This window comes from Lytechinus pictus, chromosome 1 (assembly GCF_037042905.1).
Source record: "Lytechinus pictus isolate F3 Inbred chromosome 1, Lp3.0, whole genome shotgun sequence".
In the NCBI taxonomy this organism is placed as follows: Eukaryota; Metazoa; Echinodermata; class Echinoidea; order Temnopleuroida; family Toxopneustidae; genus Lytechinus; species Lytechinus pictus.
Genome location: NC_087245.1, coordinates 36,832,611 through 36,849,290, shown reverse-complemented (window position 1 = coordinate 36,849,290; position 16,680 = coordinate 36,832,611). Strand labels below are relative to the sequence as shown.

At 38.8% G+C, this 16,680-nt stretch overlaps 2 protein-coding genes and 1 long non-coding RNA gene across 4 annotated transcripts in view; all 3 read right to left on the bottom strand.

Annotated features, from left to right (window-relative positions):
* Positions 1–8,413, bottom strand: part of LOC129262011 (N-acetylneuraminate 9-O-acetyltransferase-like) — a 55,023-nt gene extending 46,610 nt beyond the window's left edge. The window contains exons 1-2 of one of the 2 annotated variants that reach the window (XM_064101824.1): positions 8,381–8,413; positions 3,968–4,271 (exon numbers count right to left, since the gene is read on the bottom strand). In XM_064101824.1, the coding sequence (XP_063957894.1) occupies positions 3,968–4,118 (151 nt within the window). In that variant the 5' untranslated portion in view covers positions 4,119–4,271; positions 8,381–8,413. Of the gene's footprint in view, positions 1–3,967; positions 4,272–4,445; positions 4,621–8,380 lie in introns of those variants that run through there. The other variant, XM_064101829.1, reaches the window with a different exon arrangement.
* On the bottom strand, positions 298–2,454 carry LOC135155700 (uncharacterized). The gene is made up of 2 exons (XR_010294888.1): positions 2,064–2,454; positions 298–849 (listed from the first exon to the last, which is right to left on the bottom strand). It is a non-coding gene; the product is annotated as an uncharacterized LOC135155700 (long non-coding RNA).
* A 3,901-nt stretch (positions 8,414–12,314) lies between the features above and the next one.
* Positions 12,315–16,623, bottom strand: LOC129282614 (NEDD8 ultimate buster 1-like). Its single transcript, XM_054918527.2, has 3 exons — positions 16,422–16,623; positions 15,614–15,767; positions 12,315–13,943 (listed from the first exon to the last, which is right to left on the bottom strand). Exons 1-3 carry the CDS (start codon positions 16,593–16,595, stop codon positions 13,786–13,788), a joined length of 486 nt encoding a protein of 161 aa, XP_054774502.2. The 5' UTR covers positions 16,596–16,623; the 3' UTR covers positions 12,315–13,785.
* Between the last annotated feature and the right edge of the window lie 57 nt (positions 16,624–16,680).

Below are 16,680 nucleotides of genomic sequence, written 5' to 3'. Positions count from 1 at the left end.
ATTTTTCTTTAAATTCAAATGAATTTTTGATTGCGTGGACTTCTCCTTTACTCTTAATGTAGGGAATGCATAGCAAAATTTATCCAGAAACAAAATTGTCTTAGAATATGCAAATCAGTAATTGGACACATGTTCACTTTTCTTTCATCCAGGCCACTTCCTCACATCCACCAGGCTTTCAGTCTGATGATGAACCATCACACAACATTCACAGTGCTTCACAATAAATATTTCACTTCTGTTCATACATGCAATAAATATTGTGGAAAACAAATAAAAGGCGTACCCATATTCAAATACCGTTTAAAAGGACAAATATATTATACCTTTCGAGAAAAATCAGCACGTTAAATATCTGATAACAAAACATAATTATGGGGCACTGCAAGAAACTTATGTTCAATTGCAAATCAAGCGTAAGTCTTAAATTCAAATTCAAGCGTAATAAGGTCGAGTTGCAATCGCAATTCAACTACATGTTTAATCAAAGGACTTTCCCTTGATTTGGGACGTGTGATTGAGTATAACATTTCTCGCAAAATGCCCTAGTAACATTAAAATTGTTCTTTCGTTTTAAATTGTGTGTTATTATTTTTGACAAGCTGTATTCCTGTCCGAGTAAAATTTCTTAGTTCTCTCCAAAACTGTGCTCAAAATTGTTTCCAAGATTGATAAAGAAATTTTTTCTTTTGTATCATTATCATTCCACAACTTGCAAACCGTAGGTCCTGGAAAGAGTGAAGAAAAAAATGGCTATATCCAAATCATAGTAAAAGGACATGATGGAATCTCCCAGATTGAGGTAGCAAGCAGAGACCAGAAGTCACCAGAGTTAGCAATTGTGCAGATCTGTGTGTAGAAGAGAGAAAAAAAGAAATAGTTTAAATAATCAAATCAAAGTATGAATTTAATTATCGTGATGATTGATGACGTGCGGTGGCATGTAATTCCCGGTCAACAACAAATGATAGTAGGTTTAGACACCTGAAAAGTTCCACTCAGAACACTGGTGCTCTACCTCAAGTGATGTTTGTGTAGGCCCCACTCCACTTCACTACCGCTACACTACCGTACATGTACGCCACACCTACCCGGGTAAGTGTGTAGCGTAGTGTAGGCTGTAGCAGTACTCCAGTAGTGAAGTGGAGACTACACGAACATCACTTGAGGTACGGTGCTCTCTGAGTCTCTGTGTCATTACAAAGATTGCATTTATCTTCATTGTTGAAGGCATTACGCATACATATATGCAGCAACACTCTAATCAGAAAGAAACACCAGACTCTAATTTTGGCCCACCCAAGGGTTCATTACATGCCGCCGCGCACAGAAAATTCAAGCAATAGAAGTCGTGGACCCAAGAAGTGAGATCCCAGCACGCGCGACCCACTAGTTAGAAATCCACTGCCAAACGCGGTTCGTGGTTAGTATACTAATACTAACCTCGCAATACGTACTAGTAGTATACTAATACTAACCTCGCAATACGTGTGAGTGATTTTGGCCAGGAATCAGGGTAATCACTGCTGAAAATTTGTCTGGCTTCATGACATCGGCATCATGGTGATATAATTCTGTGTATAATAAAAACTTAAACATTCCTCTGAAACAGCAGATTTTCAGCCATGGTCCATACCACTCAGTGCTCCTAAATAATTTAATTGCCTGCCTGAGTCCTGACCAGTTTTAGAAATCTGAAGAAAAAATCTGCTGGAATTGTGCCACTCACACGTATTAAGTATACTAACCCCGCACCACGAACCGCGTTTGGCAGTGGATTTCTAACTAGTGGGTCGCGCGTGCTTAGCCTGGAGGCGTCTGGGATCTCACTTCTTGGGTCCACAACACACGACTTCTATGGCTTGATTTTTCTGTGCGTGGCGGCATGTAATGAACCCTTGCCTTGGGTGGAATTGTACAAAAACATTATTTCTAAAATAAAAACTTTTTAATTTTAATAGTAGTTATGCCAAAATGCATGATTCTAAACTTATATCAGATCTGTATCTGTCATCTGACCTGAATGCATCGTCAGAACAAGTACAGTTTCCAAACATGCTTACCTTGACTTTTGACTGGATCAAACAGCGTAGCCTGCAACATGCATCGGGAGCAAGTGAATGGGACCGTGCAGCTTGGAGTTTTTCAATAGTTAGTAGAGCAACACAACGAAGACTGTCGAGTGGACAGAATCGATCTTTCCAGTTCACAATTCAATAAAAAACGGGCAAAATAACACAGTTCTGGTTCCCTTATAGTCTGAAGTTGTCGAAAACAGAATTCGGATGTCACATTACATGAAGAAAACGGTAAATTCGGAAGATATTGAAGAGGTCAGTAAGGTGATTCAGTGTATTATGCACAGAGGGATGATGAGCTCGATTATTGTGTGACGTCATTATTCTCGACTGTTTTCACTGCGTGAACTGTCGGTCTGGGGGGCGGCTGGGGGGCTTAGAATGGTCTCTAATAATTTCATTTCTTGCATTTCCACGACATCGATAAGACTTTTTAGTGACATATTTGTGTATAAAAAGACAAGACCTTTCCATTCATATATAATTTGTCTATAATCATCACTTTCGTGAATTTTCTTTGTGTGTATACTTTAAAGCATTGACAAGTTATTTCAAAAATGTTCTCAATCATTTTCAAAGTGTTTTGAATCATTCTACAAGACTACATCACTGTCGATCTACTTAACTTAGATCTAGTTCTGTTTGACTTTTCAGGAAAAGCTACATGCATTAAGTTTGGAGTCACAAAATCAACAATACTTATAGAAAGATTCAGAGTTACTAAAAATCTTAACATCGGACCCCAGAAGCATTCTGGTGCCCTGTATCTGAGCAGTGCATTGCCATGACTGCCTGTTCGTGCATACACTATATCTGCGCAATTGCCAATTATGCTACTGGAAACTGGCAGTGTAAAAAAATCAAGCATTTAACCCCCAAAACAAGAGAAAATAAGCCAAACATTGCCAACCTTATTTTGCCACACAGGGAATAACAGAGAACAAGGTTATTATGTTATCATAACCTTCACGACCTTGTTCATTGACTTGTCTTGAGTGAGTGATATGATGGTCAGTAGAGGCGCACGGCCAATATGGGAGACTGTCTCCCAAGAGAGAGATTATCTCCAATATCAGAGACTTTTGTAAATAATTTGGGTATCCAATTTCAGAGACAGTCTTCAGTTTGGGAGACCAATTTCTTTTGTTTACATTTGCTGCAAAAGGATTACCTTGGCGGCAAATAAAATTTAAAATGTGATAGGCAGATTCCTCATGTAAAATTACCCCTTTTCACCGTCTACTTCAAAAATTCACCGTCTACTTGATAATGATAAGGATTTTTGTTGTCATCCACACACAAAACAAATAGGCTTCTGAACTCAGTGAGACAAAATTTTGGGTGGAAAAAATTACGCTTTTGTTGGTGTTGTTTCTTTTGTTCTTTTGCAAAGCAAGTCTCCAAGTCCAATATGGGAGATTGTCTCCCCTATTGGAGAGAGTCTCCCATTATTGGCCGTGCGCCTCTACTGATGGTAAAACTAAAACAAACACAATTGTCAGTTCAGAATACCGGTATACCCAGTTGTTGTGTGTCCGGACAGGTTGTGTGTCCGGACGATCAATTTTAGAAAGTCATTTGGAAAAATTTACAAGGAAAGTTTTATCAATTTTTAGTACAAAATGTCAGGAAATATTGTAGAGAACAAAATAGAAGATGATTACAACTATTGATTTCGTATTTGTAGTGTAATCCAATGACAAAAAAGAAGGCTTCAAAAAGACAAAAATATAAAGTGTCCGGACACCCGATCCCCCATCCTACCACCCCAGCCCAGGCAGGCCATTGATAAAATAATCTCACTGAACATTTGTCATTATTATATTAGCATCATACAAAATCCCTCCCTAGGCTAAGATTCTGAGAAAACAAATTTATGAAATTCTTACGAAATAGCTGATGTCGAGCAATGTGGAAGCAGACGATGAGCACAACAAGAAAGAAGGAGAGACGTTTTCCATTCTTTTCGTTTATCAAGTCAAATGGATGCCATTCTCCTGTTTTACATCCACCCTCTGATTCTGATAGCCCTTGTGCCATTTTCTTAGTTTCAAAGAAGCTTATCGATTGAGTAGAATTGGTTGTTTACACTGAAGTAGAGACAGATTTCTAGCCGATTTATATAGACGTGGACGTGGATCAGTTAAAGCCGCAGCGTTTCGAACGGATACTGGGCCGGCGCGCGCGCCCGAACTAGCCCCATCGGTGCTACCGGTGCGACCGTACCCTATACTGCAAGCTGCAACCAGGGTTGACGTCAGTACAGATTGGTATAGCGGATATAATTGAGAGGGGGGGGGGGGGGTAAGTGCGGAAACGACCAATATACACATTTATCAAGGAGCCTGCTGTTAAAAAAAAAATTACCGTCGATTAAGCTGGGCGTACAGTCTGGTTGGAGCATGGGGAGGTCCAACAAAATTTTTATGGGGGAGGGGGCGGTACACATCTTGGGGAGGTGGAAAAATCCCGGGAAAATCAGCTGTTGAAAGCAGAAGAAGAGCCGGAATCTTTAAGAGGTACAAATTTCGTTTGCTTGCATGCCAGTGTCAAAGTTACCCCCTGCATGCCCCATCAGCGGCTCAGTGGCCCTCCCCTATAGACACACATGCACCCCAGCCTATATATATACGCCCTTTGAAAACAGTTCAATTCAATTCTTAAGCTGAGCTGAGGGACAATTAAAGTGATCATTCCACTTTGTTCTGATTTAAAAAATTCTCCTTTTGGTTCCTGAAAATGGGCTAAACATTAGGCTTATAGTGTAAAAATACCATCCCAAAAGTTTCAAAGTATTATATTTACAGGATCAATTTTAAAACCTTGGAGATGTAAAACAATGTTTGAAATAATTGGGAGTTGGTTTCAATGACTATGTGTATACAGGGAATCTGTGCACCACAACACATTAATTCTAGATGAACACAGCATGACCTACATACAGTGTGTACAAGGTATAGGTCCTACACCGAATGTACAGTCACAGCTAATAGTGTGTGTATAGGAGATACACACAACAGAAGGCATGCAGTCAAAATAGCCAACGGACTTTTTTAATTGGAGAAAACTGGTCATAAGCTGAACCCGTCTACTAGACGGTTCTCAAAATCAGGCTAATAAATTGCTACTTGTATCTAAATTAGAGTTTTTCATCCTATATTGTGGTCTGTTTCAGGGTTTTTTAGGACAAATACAGGCACTCATACGCACGTTTCAACTCAGTTTGAGAATTTTTTTAATCAGCTGCTCACAAAGTTAAACGATCCCTTTAATCCCTTTAATACACTTACAGTTGAATGATTAGGCCTACATTACCGATGCAAAAAAAATGTATACTGCATAAGTTGAATAAAAAATACATCTGTAGGCCTATTTTCATTAAAGTCTGAAACCATACCCATGCTGAAGTTGATATGAAATAAGCGGGAAACAAGACAAATGGTGGTGTTTGGGAACTTAAATTAAACATTAATGTGGGTCTTCGAGAACCGACACGTCGACTGATGGGGGCTTGATTGGGACGGAGGATTTAGGGTTGGTCAATGATACTGATACAAGGGTGAAAAATCCGGGGAAACTTCACAATTACGCTTGAGAACTATTCTAAGGCGTAGCCGTAACTGAAATGGGGTCTTATAAGGGCGCACATTCCGATATACTGCCATTATACGTGAGTCCCTATAACTTTCAACGTTTTTGACCGCCAGTCGGCAGAGCACGACATCTTTGGAGGAAAATAATAATAATATACTAAAAGGTTTATTAAGGGGAGGGGAGGGGGAGGTTGTTGCTATAATTATGAACACAATATATCCCTATACACTGCTCCCGCCTCATTAACTTTATTGGTATTGATACATTGGTGTAGTTTTTTTTTTATCTCCCTCTCAATCTCTCTCTTCCCCACCCCGCCCTCCTCCCTCTCCCCCTCTCTCTCTCGCACACACATGCAATTTCTCTTCCGTCGAATTGAAAGACCCGATCATGACTAACACGAGAAAAATCAATATAGGTCTCAATTTCTTTTATTTGGCATGGAGTTGATAAAATGAAACAAAGATAAATAACCTTTCCCCACAAATCTCATGAAATTAGAAAATACGCAAAAATGAAGAAAATACAATATTCTTTGATAAAATCTGATAGAAAGAAAAGTTCCTCACCAAACTGTATTCAATGCAGTTCCTTCCTCAATTGATTGGCCCAACTTGTTTCTGGCTTTCACCCCTATTATTTTTAGTAAATAAAGACATTATAGCCCCCCCCCCCCTCACATAATTGGCAAACCAACAGCTAAGCAACACAGTAAAACCTTTAGAAAATTAATTGATTTGTATTATTGTATAGATAATTCCTGCATGCAAATAAAATCATGAATAAACATTACATGAACAAGCAATACAGAAGGCCCCTGATAATACATTCTATAAAGACATTGCATTCACTTAATTAAGACGGTCTCTTGTAGTCATTATGACTACAATCTAAAAACGCACTGATCAAATGTGATTTTGGTCCTAAAACAAATAGTTTCCTTCATTTTTCAAATAGATTCTATTTATTTTTACATAAGATTATTGCGGATTCGAAGAACTCTAACAAAAATATAGCAACCCCCTGTTATTTTGCTCACATTGATAATCCGAGGTAGGGGCGTCGGAAAGACAAGAGGTAAGGTGCTTAATGACCCAAAAAATACGAGTTCGATGGATCATTCAAAATGTAAAAATACAAAGACATTTCTTTTCCATATACTCTAATTTCTTTACCTGCACTTTATCTTCTTTGTTAGAACAATGGGAAATCTGTCATCAAAATTTGCAGTCTTGTGTTCCATAAGGCTAATTATTATAAGCTTTATGAAAATGGTTCCAGCAGTTTTCTACGTTCATCTGTTCTCGGTATAATGTCGGCTTCATCTCCTTTAGATGTTGATTTATAGGGAAGCTATGACGTTTTGTATCAATATCAATACGGCCTTCTTACAGATATTATTATTAAATCGGAGAGATAAGGTATTTACTTTAAGACACCACTTTCACTATTTTAAGCCTGACTTCGGAAGTGTTGGAGGCTTTTCTGATCATCGGCCATCATCAGCGCAAAATTGCCAACATAATTATGTTCCTTAAAAATAACAAACCTGGTGTTGAAATAATTTATTAACTTTCAAGTATCCATTCATTGAAAAAAATACATATATTGTGCTTGCGAACACCATACTATTTAATTTCATATTCCTTTCGCAGATTTATCACAAAAATAGCCATAATCGACACGATATTGTCTATAAAAATGCCGCATGGCTTTGCAATGGTTAACTCTCACAAGCAGCAGTGGAGCGGTTTTGAGAAGGGGGGGGGGGGGCTGGCTATGCATAACAAAATCAGATTGTCCTTTTCACGTTTTTTTTAAGTGGCGGCTTAGTGAAGCCCCCAGCCCCCATGTTCCGCGGCCCGTTTCCAATATGTTGCAGATTTTGTCTCAAAGGTTCAGTTCAAATGACTTCATAGAAAAGGGGGTCGTTAAATTTCATGTACTCCGTATTATGTCTTAATTTCGGGAGAAGGGGCGAAACAGGGGGCATCATGATCCAAGTCGTTCTAGGTTTAAAGGATGCTAAAAATAATAAATGAATTAAAAGATAAGCAAGTTTGCTATATATTCATTAAACGAGAGATACTCAACGATTGCACATCGGACCATTTCTTTCCTTCTTTATTTTTCTTTTAATATGTTACTTTTTCCTCCCTCTCTTTTTTTTTTTTTTTTTTTTTTTTGGGGGGGGGGGGGCGTTTATCACCCAAGAATCACAGTATATATCAGCCACCCAAGTTATTCCAGTTTATTGCCCATGAAATACTCTGAACTAGTTCTTAGTTGAGGCATGTATAGGCACTTCAGCCCAGGCAGGCCATTGATAAAATAATCTCACTGAACATTTGTCATTATTAGCATCATACAAAATCCCTCCCTAAGATTCTGAGAATACAAATTTATGAAATTCTTACGAAATAGCTGATGTCGAGCAATGTGGAAGCAGACGATGAGCACAACAAGAAAGAAGGAGAGACGTTTTCCATTCTTTTCGTTTATCAAGTCAAATGGATGCCATTCTCCTGTTTTACATCCACCCTCTGATTCTGATAGCCCTTGTGCCATTTTCTTAGTTTCAAAGAAGCTTATCGATTGAGTAGAATTGGTTGTTTACACTGAAGTAGAGACAGATTTCTAGCCGATTTATATAGACGTGGACGTGGATCAGTTAAAGCCGCAGCGTTTCAAACGGATACTGGGCCGGCGCGCGCGCCCGAACGAGCCCCATCGGTGCTACCGGTGCGACCGTACCCCACTGCAAGCTGCAACCAGGGTTGACGTCAGTACAGATTGGTATAGCGGATATAATTGAGAGGGGGGGGGGGTAAGTGCGGAAACGACCAATATACACATTTATCAAGGAGCCTGTTAAAAAAAATTACCGTCGATTAAGCTGGGCGTACAGTCTGGTTTGAGCATGGGGAGGTCCAACAAAATTTTTATGGGGGAGGGGGCGGTACACATCTTGGCGAGGTGGAAAAATCCCGGGAAAATCAGCTGTTGAAAGCAGAAGAAGAGCCGGAATCTTTAAGAGGTACAAATTTCGTTTGCTTGCATGCCCGGGGGGGCCACTTACATTGACGAGTGGATACCATGCGCGACCAAAAAAACACGTAAAAAGGATGTCTTTTTCACGATAGGGCACGTTACGTACGTAACGTGATAAGGGTGTCAAAAACACAAAAATAATGAAAAAAGGGTATCTATTTCGCTAGGAAAATTACGTGTTTAGGGTCGAATTCGCGGGGATGATAAAACAAAATTAAAATGTTTTATAAAGGATGTCCTTTTTGCCCCAACACTTCGTGTTTAGAGTCCGATTTGCGCGAGGTGTAGAAGGTGGGTTCGTACTAAACCAAATAAGGTAAAGCCGACGACCGAAGGACCCGTAACAATAAAACATTCCTGTACTTGTTTAGGGGTTCATTTCAGGGAACATTTGCCAAGAGTATCGTTTTGTTACCAATACTTGTTAAGGGTAGGGTTTCACACGCCAATACTTGTTAAGGGGTGCATTTTCAGAATATGGAAATTACGTGTTTAGGGTGCTTTTCGAGACCCCATGGTCGCGCATGGTATCCACTCGTGAATGGAAGTGGCCCCCCCGGGCTTGCATGCCAGTGTCAAAGTTACCCCCTGCATGCCCCATCAGCGGCTCAGTGGCCCTCCCCTATAGACACACGTGCACCCCAGCCTATATATATACGCCCTTTGAAAACAGTTCAATTCAATTCTTAAGCTGAGCTGAGGGACAATTAATCCCTTTAATACACTTACAGTTGAATGATTAGGCCTACATTACCGATGCAAAAAAAATGTATACTGCATAAGTTGAATAAAAAATACATCTGTAGGCCTATTTTCATTAAAGTCTGAAACCATACCCATGCTGAAGTTGATATGAAATAAGCGGGAAACAAGACAAATGGTGGTGTTTGGGAACTTAAATTAAACATTAATGTGGGTCTTCGAGAACCGACACGTCGACTGATGGGGGCTTGATTGGGACGGAGGATTTAGGGTTGGTCAATGATACTGATACAAGGGTGAAAAATCCGGGGAAACTTCACAATTACGCTTGAGAACTATTCTAAGGCGTAGCCGTAACTGAAATGGGGTCTTATAAGGGCGCACATTCCGATATACTGCCATTATACGTGAGTCCCTATAACTTTCAACGTTTTTGACCGCCAGTCGGCAGAGCACGACATCTTTGGAGGAAAATAATAATAATATACTAAAAGGTTTATTAAGGGGAGGGGAGGGGGAGGTTGTTGCTATAATTATGAACGCAATATATCCCTATACACTGCTCCCGCCTCATTAACTTTATTGGTATTGATACATTGGTGTAGTTTTTTTTTTATCTCCCTCTCAATCTCTCTCTTCCCCACCCCGCCCTCCTCCCTCTCCCCCTCTCTCTCTCGCACACACATGCAATTTCTCTTCCGTCGAATTGAAAGACCCGATCATGACTAACACGAGAAAAATCAATATAGGTCTCAATTTCTTTTATTTGGCATGGAGTTGATAAAATAAAACAAAGATAAATAACCTTTCCCCACAAATCTCATGAAATTAGAAAATACGCAAAAATGAAGAAAATACAATATTCTTTGATAAAATCTGATAGAAAGAAAAGTTCCTCACCAAACTGTATTCAATGCAGTTCCTTCCTCAATTGATTGGCCCAACTTGTTTCTGGCTTTCACCCCTATTATTTTTAGTAAATAAAGACATTATAGCCCCCCCCCTCACATAATTGGCAAACCAACAGCTAAGCAACACAGTAAAACCTTTAGAAAATTAATTGATTTGTATTATTGTATAGATAATTCCTGCATGCAAATAAAATCATGAATAAACATTACATGAACAAGCAATACAGAAGGCCCCTGATAATACATTCTATAAAGACATTGCATTCACTTAATTAAGACGGTCTCTTGTAGTCATTATGACTACAATCTAAAAACGCACTGATCAAATGTGATTTTGGTCCTAAAACAAATAGTTTCCTTCATTTTTCAAATAGATTCTATTTATTTTTACATAAGATTATTGCGGATTCGAAGAACTCTAACAAAAATATAGCAACCCCCTGTTATTTTGCTCACATTGATAATCCGAGGTAGGGGTGTCGGAAAGACAAGAGGTAAGGTGCTTAATGACCCAAAAAATACGAGTTCGATGGATCATTCAAAATGTAAAAATACAAAGACATTTCTTTTCCATATACTCTAATTTCTTTACCTGCACTTTATCTTCTTTGTTAGAACAATGGGAAATCTGTCATCAAAATTTGCAGTCTTGTGTTCCATAAGGCTAATTATTATAAGCTTTATGAAAATGGTTCCAGCAGTTTTCTACGTCCATCTGTTCTCGGTATAATGTCGGCTTCATCTCCTTTAGATGTTGATTTATAGGGAAGCTATGACGTTTTGTATCAATATCAATACGGCCTTCTTACAGATATTATTATTAAATCGGAGAGATAAGGTATTTACTTTAAGACACCACTTTCACTATTTTAAGCCTGACTTCGGAAGTGTTGGAGGCTTTTCTGATCATCGGCCATCATCAGCGCAAAATTGCCAACATAATTATGTTCCTTAAAAATAACAAACCTGGTGTTGAAATAATTTATTAACTTTCAAGTATCCATTCATTGAAAAAAATACATATATTGTGCTTGCGAACACCATACTATTTAATTTCATATTCCTTTCGCAGATTTATCACAAAAATAGCCATAATCGACACGATATTGTCTATAAAAATGCCGCATGGCTTTGCAATGGTTAACTCTCACAAGCAGCAGTGGAGCGGTTTTGAGAAGGGGGGGGGGGGCTGGCTATGCATAACAAAATCAGATTGTCCTTTTCACGTTTTTTTTAAGTGGCGGCTTAGTGAAGCCCCCAGCCCCCATGTTCCGCGGCCCGTTTCCAATATGTTGCAGATTTTGTCTCAAAGGTTCAGTTCAAATGACTTCATAGAAAAGGGGGTCGTTAAATTTCATGTACTCCGTATTATGTCTTAATTTCGGGAGAAGGGGCGAAACAGGGGGCATCATGATCCAAGTCGTTCTAGGTTTAAAGGATGCTAAAAATAATAAATGAATTAAAAGATAAGCAAGTTTGCTATATATTCATTAAACGAGAGATACTCAACGATTGCACATCGGACCATTTCTTTCCTTCTTTATTTTTCTTTTAATATGTTACTTTTTCCTCCCTCTCTCTTTTTTTTTTTTTTTTTTTTTTTTGGGGGGGGGGGGGGCGTTTATCACCCAAGAATCACAGTATATATCAGCCACCCAAGTTATTCCAGTTTATTGCCCATGAAATACTCTGAACTAGTTCTTAGTTGAGGCATGTATAGGCACTTCAGTGAGATGAATTTAGTCGGATTTCTAATTTGCTATAAAGTTAGGCCAATATTTGAACAACAAAAAAATCAAAGTGAACCTCGTATTGGGGGTCACCTGAATCTGAAAAGAGTACGGCCTACCTGGGAAGCTTATATTAAGCACCCCCAAACATTTCCTTGGGGGTGCTGCACGTATTATTCCCCATAGGCAGCACTCCCAGGTATTCTGGAAGATGTGTAAAAAAAAAAAAAAATGTCTACAAAATGACCCTCAATTTGTATCTAAACCGTTTTTTTTTTTTTGCTTTTCAAATTTACATCAGCACCGCCCCCACTCAAAAAATCGTTCCCATGGCCCCGGAAGAGCGTTTATCTTAATGGGTTAAGGGTGTCAGATATCATTTATTTTTTCAAAGCCTCGTTGACCAAAGAACAAATTTTCTACAATATTAACAACATAATTGGTCCTTCGGCCACCTACAACATACCCTATAATATCCGGGCTTGAATCTGAAATTCAATATCCCCATTCAATAACAATCTATGCCCCTGTAATACATGAAAAGACGATATGGTGCAGTTGTAACATTGAAAATTAAGAAAAGACAGAAACAGATGCTAACGAATATCATGAAAAACATGAGCTATATACTTTCAACTTACCGTTCCGTTTCTAAGGTTTCCTTTTATTCTCAGTTGTGCCATAATTTATTCATATCATGTGATAGAATACAAACCTGACAATCAAACCCTAAACATTTCATTTTTTGTGAATATTGCAAGAAAGTTGAAGGCACATGATATAGTTACATATGAAATAAAGATCAGTAGATATATATTAAACGACCAAAATATATTAAAATATCTTAAATATATCTCATAATAAATGCATATTATTGACCTAGGTGTAATTTCTTATAATCATGCAGGGTCAATTAACAGAAAGCTTAGCAACCAATCATACGACATATGTTTATGATTTATTATTGATTGGGCTCAATGCAATCAATCATTAGACAAATTATGTACAATTAATGGTTAAGCTCAATCACACCAAACGTGAATGGGTATGAATTAATATGACAAAACAAATGAGAGTGAACATGTGGGCATATTACAACTTGATAATGACTGCAAAATCATCATAAAATAACAAGAGAATAAAAATTGTAAACATTAACCTGCAACCATGCACAGGTAGAAACTCAGTAATGATTCTATATGCAAGCTTCTCAGAAAGAACGTCAGAACTCTTAGCGAAATTCCACTCCCCACACCACCATCTTCTCCAACATTTTGTTATATTTCTTCCTAAGCAGGGGAGTCGTGAGTTGCACTAATTAATAACCATAAAAAATATGAATATAGGTATAATAATTAATCAGTAAGTTCTCAAATGTACATAGTTTTGTGAGACTTAACATACCCAATCCCCAATCCTCCTCATATTTCAATAAAATTCTGTTTTAGGTATCTCAAATTAATTCTTCAGGCACTTTGATTCTTCCTATTTTTGTTTCGTGTGCGAAAGTCGAAAATTAAACTACATATATTTGCCAATTTCCACAATAATAATAATAATACTATAAATAATAATGAACAGTTCTTGTACGGCGCCATCAGATTGTGATATAAAGGGCTTGGAAATTACTATTTCAGGAACTCAAAATAAACAGTTCATATCTAAGTGCAGATATGATATATTCAATATCAAAGTCTTTCGTATTCTATACTGGCAGCATCAAAGTGCAGAATGTATTCTTGCTTTGTATTCGGCAATAAAAGAGGCTTCTTCCTCCAAAGTAATGTCCAGATAATCCTCTTCGTGGTCCGGTATATCAGGTAGGACGTCCTCTATAGCCTGCTTTTGCTCAGCCGTGAGTTTTTCAACTTCGTCAGCTGTAATGAGATGAAAGCGGGTTTTTATCTTGTTTTGATTCAGCACATAACTACACAAATCATAAATGTATCAGTCAGGACATTAGTGAATCTCCAAAATTTCAAATATTTAGGTATTTACTATTTCATTAATCGACGATGCTCTGTGGTACTCTTACCAAGGTCTCTTAATCTTCCTTCTTCAGTCTGCTGTCACACAGCAAAAAATGCGGTGTTAACCGGTGTACATAGAGGACCACACCAGTTATTTTACACCGGTGTTAAATTGACAGTGTTAGTTTAGCACCTATAGGTGTTATTGCAACACCTTTGGTTGTTACATGTACACTCTTTGGTGTTATATTCAATCTCTAGGGTGTAATTTTAACACCAGAGGGTGTGGTCCTCTATATTAACACCCACTGGTGTCAGTTTTAACACCACAGTTTTTACAGTGCAGCTTGTAACAGATACTCTGTTATTTTTATATAAAATTCATATGAAACGTATCTCTTTCCTGTCCTCAATGAATTATTGATCATGTAATTTAAACTTCAAATGCAATGTACTGGATGGATGGATTACGTCAAACTGCATTTTGGTACTGATCTCCGATAAGCGGAGGAAGAACAAGAAGAAGAAGAAGATGCATTCATCAGACTCCGAAATTGTTGAACAGGATTATCTCCCTACAACCACGGACCTACGTCCATGCTATAACCGTAATATGCCAAAAAATCCAAACCCACTAGAACATTGCAAACATGTACTTTGAACAAAAACTTGTTATAATTTCTTGTATAACCATAGCTCACAATTTTTAGTGTTAAAACAACTTCTTTTCCAAATCACAACGGCCATGCTCAACAGATGAAAGGGTGGAAAAAGGGCCATCCCTATAAAAAGTCAGAGGAGTGTTTGGTATTTTCTATACCTTGTGCCCGGGGGGCCACTTCCATTGACGAGTGGATACCATGCGGGGACCATGCGTGACCATGGGGTCTCGAAAAGCACCCTAAACAAGTCATTCCGAAAATGCACCCCTTAACAAGTATTGGCGTGTGAAACCCTACCCTTAACAAGTATTGGAAACAAAATTGAACCCCTAAACAAGTACAGCGATATTTTAATTGTTATAAGTCACCACGGACGAAAGTTTTACCTTTACCTACAATCATGTACATCATGCAAATCGGACTCTTAACACGTAGTGTTGACTGTGGGGCAAAAAGTACATCCTTTATAAAATATTAATTAGTCTTTTTTTGTACCCTCGCAAATTTGACCCTAAACGCGTGGTTTTCATAGCGAAATAGATACCCTTTTTTCCTCATTATTTTAGTGTTTTTGACACTCTTATTACGTTACGTACGTAACGTGCCCTATCTTGAAAATGACATCCTTTTTACGTGTTTTTTTGGTCGCGCAAGGTATCCACTTGTCAATGTAAGTGCCCCCCCCCCCCCCCCCGGGCCTTGTGTGTTTATTTTTCGAACACCTCGGTAATTTCCATTTGCAAATTTCGGAACAACGAACCGGCCTCAGAATATATCATTCGGAACAATGCATACAATATATTTTGTTTGTTATACTTAAACCCCCCAGTTAGAAAAAAATGCAACCAATTAAACCGCATTGATCTTGAGCCTGTTTTAATCTTAACGTGTTGACCAAAGTCTTTTTGGTCGTACCTGAATTTGATGCTCCTGCTGTGGAGGATGGTGATGGGAGTGGAAGCAGGATCCCTCCCGAGGATAACAGCTTCTCAACGGCCTTGTTGACTACTCCTCCATACCGCTTTAAAGCATCCTTAGCAACATCAACGTTAAAGCCAAGTTCTGTGAGCTAAATAATCAATTGAATACAGAGAGGAACTGGTGAAAATGGGGGAGAGAGAGAGAGGGAGGATCGAGAAGTGGGGGGATAGGGGGAGAGGGGGTGAGAGAGAAGGAGGGCAGGGTTGGAGGAGGGAAGGGGCCGGGTGGGGATCGATGGAAGGCGGTGGAGAGGTAACCAGTGGAGTGTTTCATGAAATGACTTGTCGGACATTACAAGTCCTTTTTCATTCGACAATTACCATAGTAACAGTACTTCTCAGCCAATCGGAATCAAGGAAAGTTGTCAGACCTATCCAGTCATCTTCTACATCATAAGACTTTCAGCCCAACATGGATTTTTTAAAAATCAATCAGCAAGAAACCGATACTTGAATGAAGAAAAAACATGGGGAAAATATAAGAATGCATTATCAAGTCACAAAAATAGAGTTACTGAGGATGAGCGTGGAGTGGAGGATATGGGAGGAAGGGACGCCCGCCCGACCCATGCAAAAAAAAAGGAAAAAAAAAAGCCTAATACAATTTGATAATCCCGGAAGATAAAACACCTAGTTTTTCCAATCCAGTACAACATCGTCTCCCGCCCCTGTCTCCAGACTCCACCCAGCTATCAAACTACCATGACACCGCCCCAGGGAGGAGCTTAATTAGAGGAACGAACCTGCGCAATCATCTCATCTGTGATTGGCCCATCCCAACCCGGAACGACATCAGTGTCTGGTAAAGAGAGTAGTTCTGGTTGTTCCTGGATGATCCGCAGAGCACCGTGGAGATCGTTGTTGGTGTGCCTTAGTGCCGCCGCAACGGTTGACTTGGAAAACCCCATCGCTACCATCTGATCGTATAAATCTATCTTCACCCTGCATACAAGATCATAAAATATGATTTCAAGTGATGAATGTTTTACTTGAATTGATCCT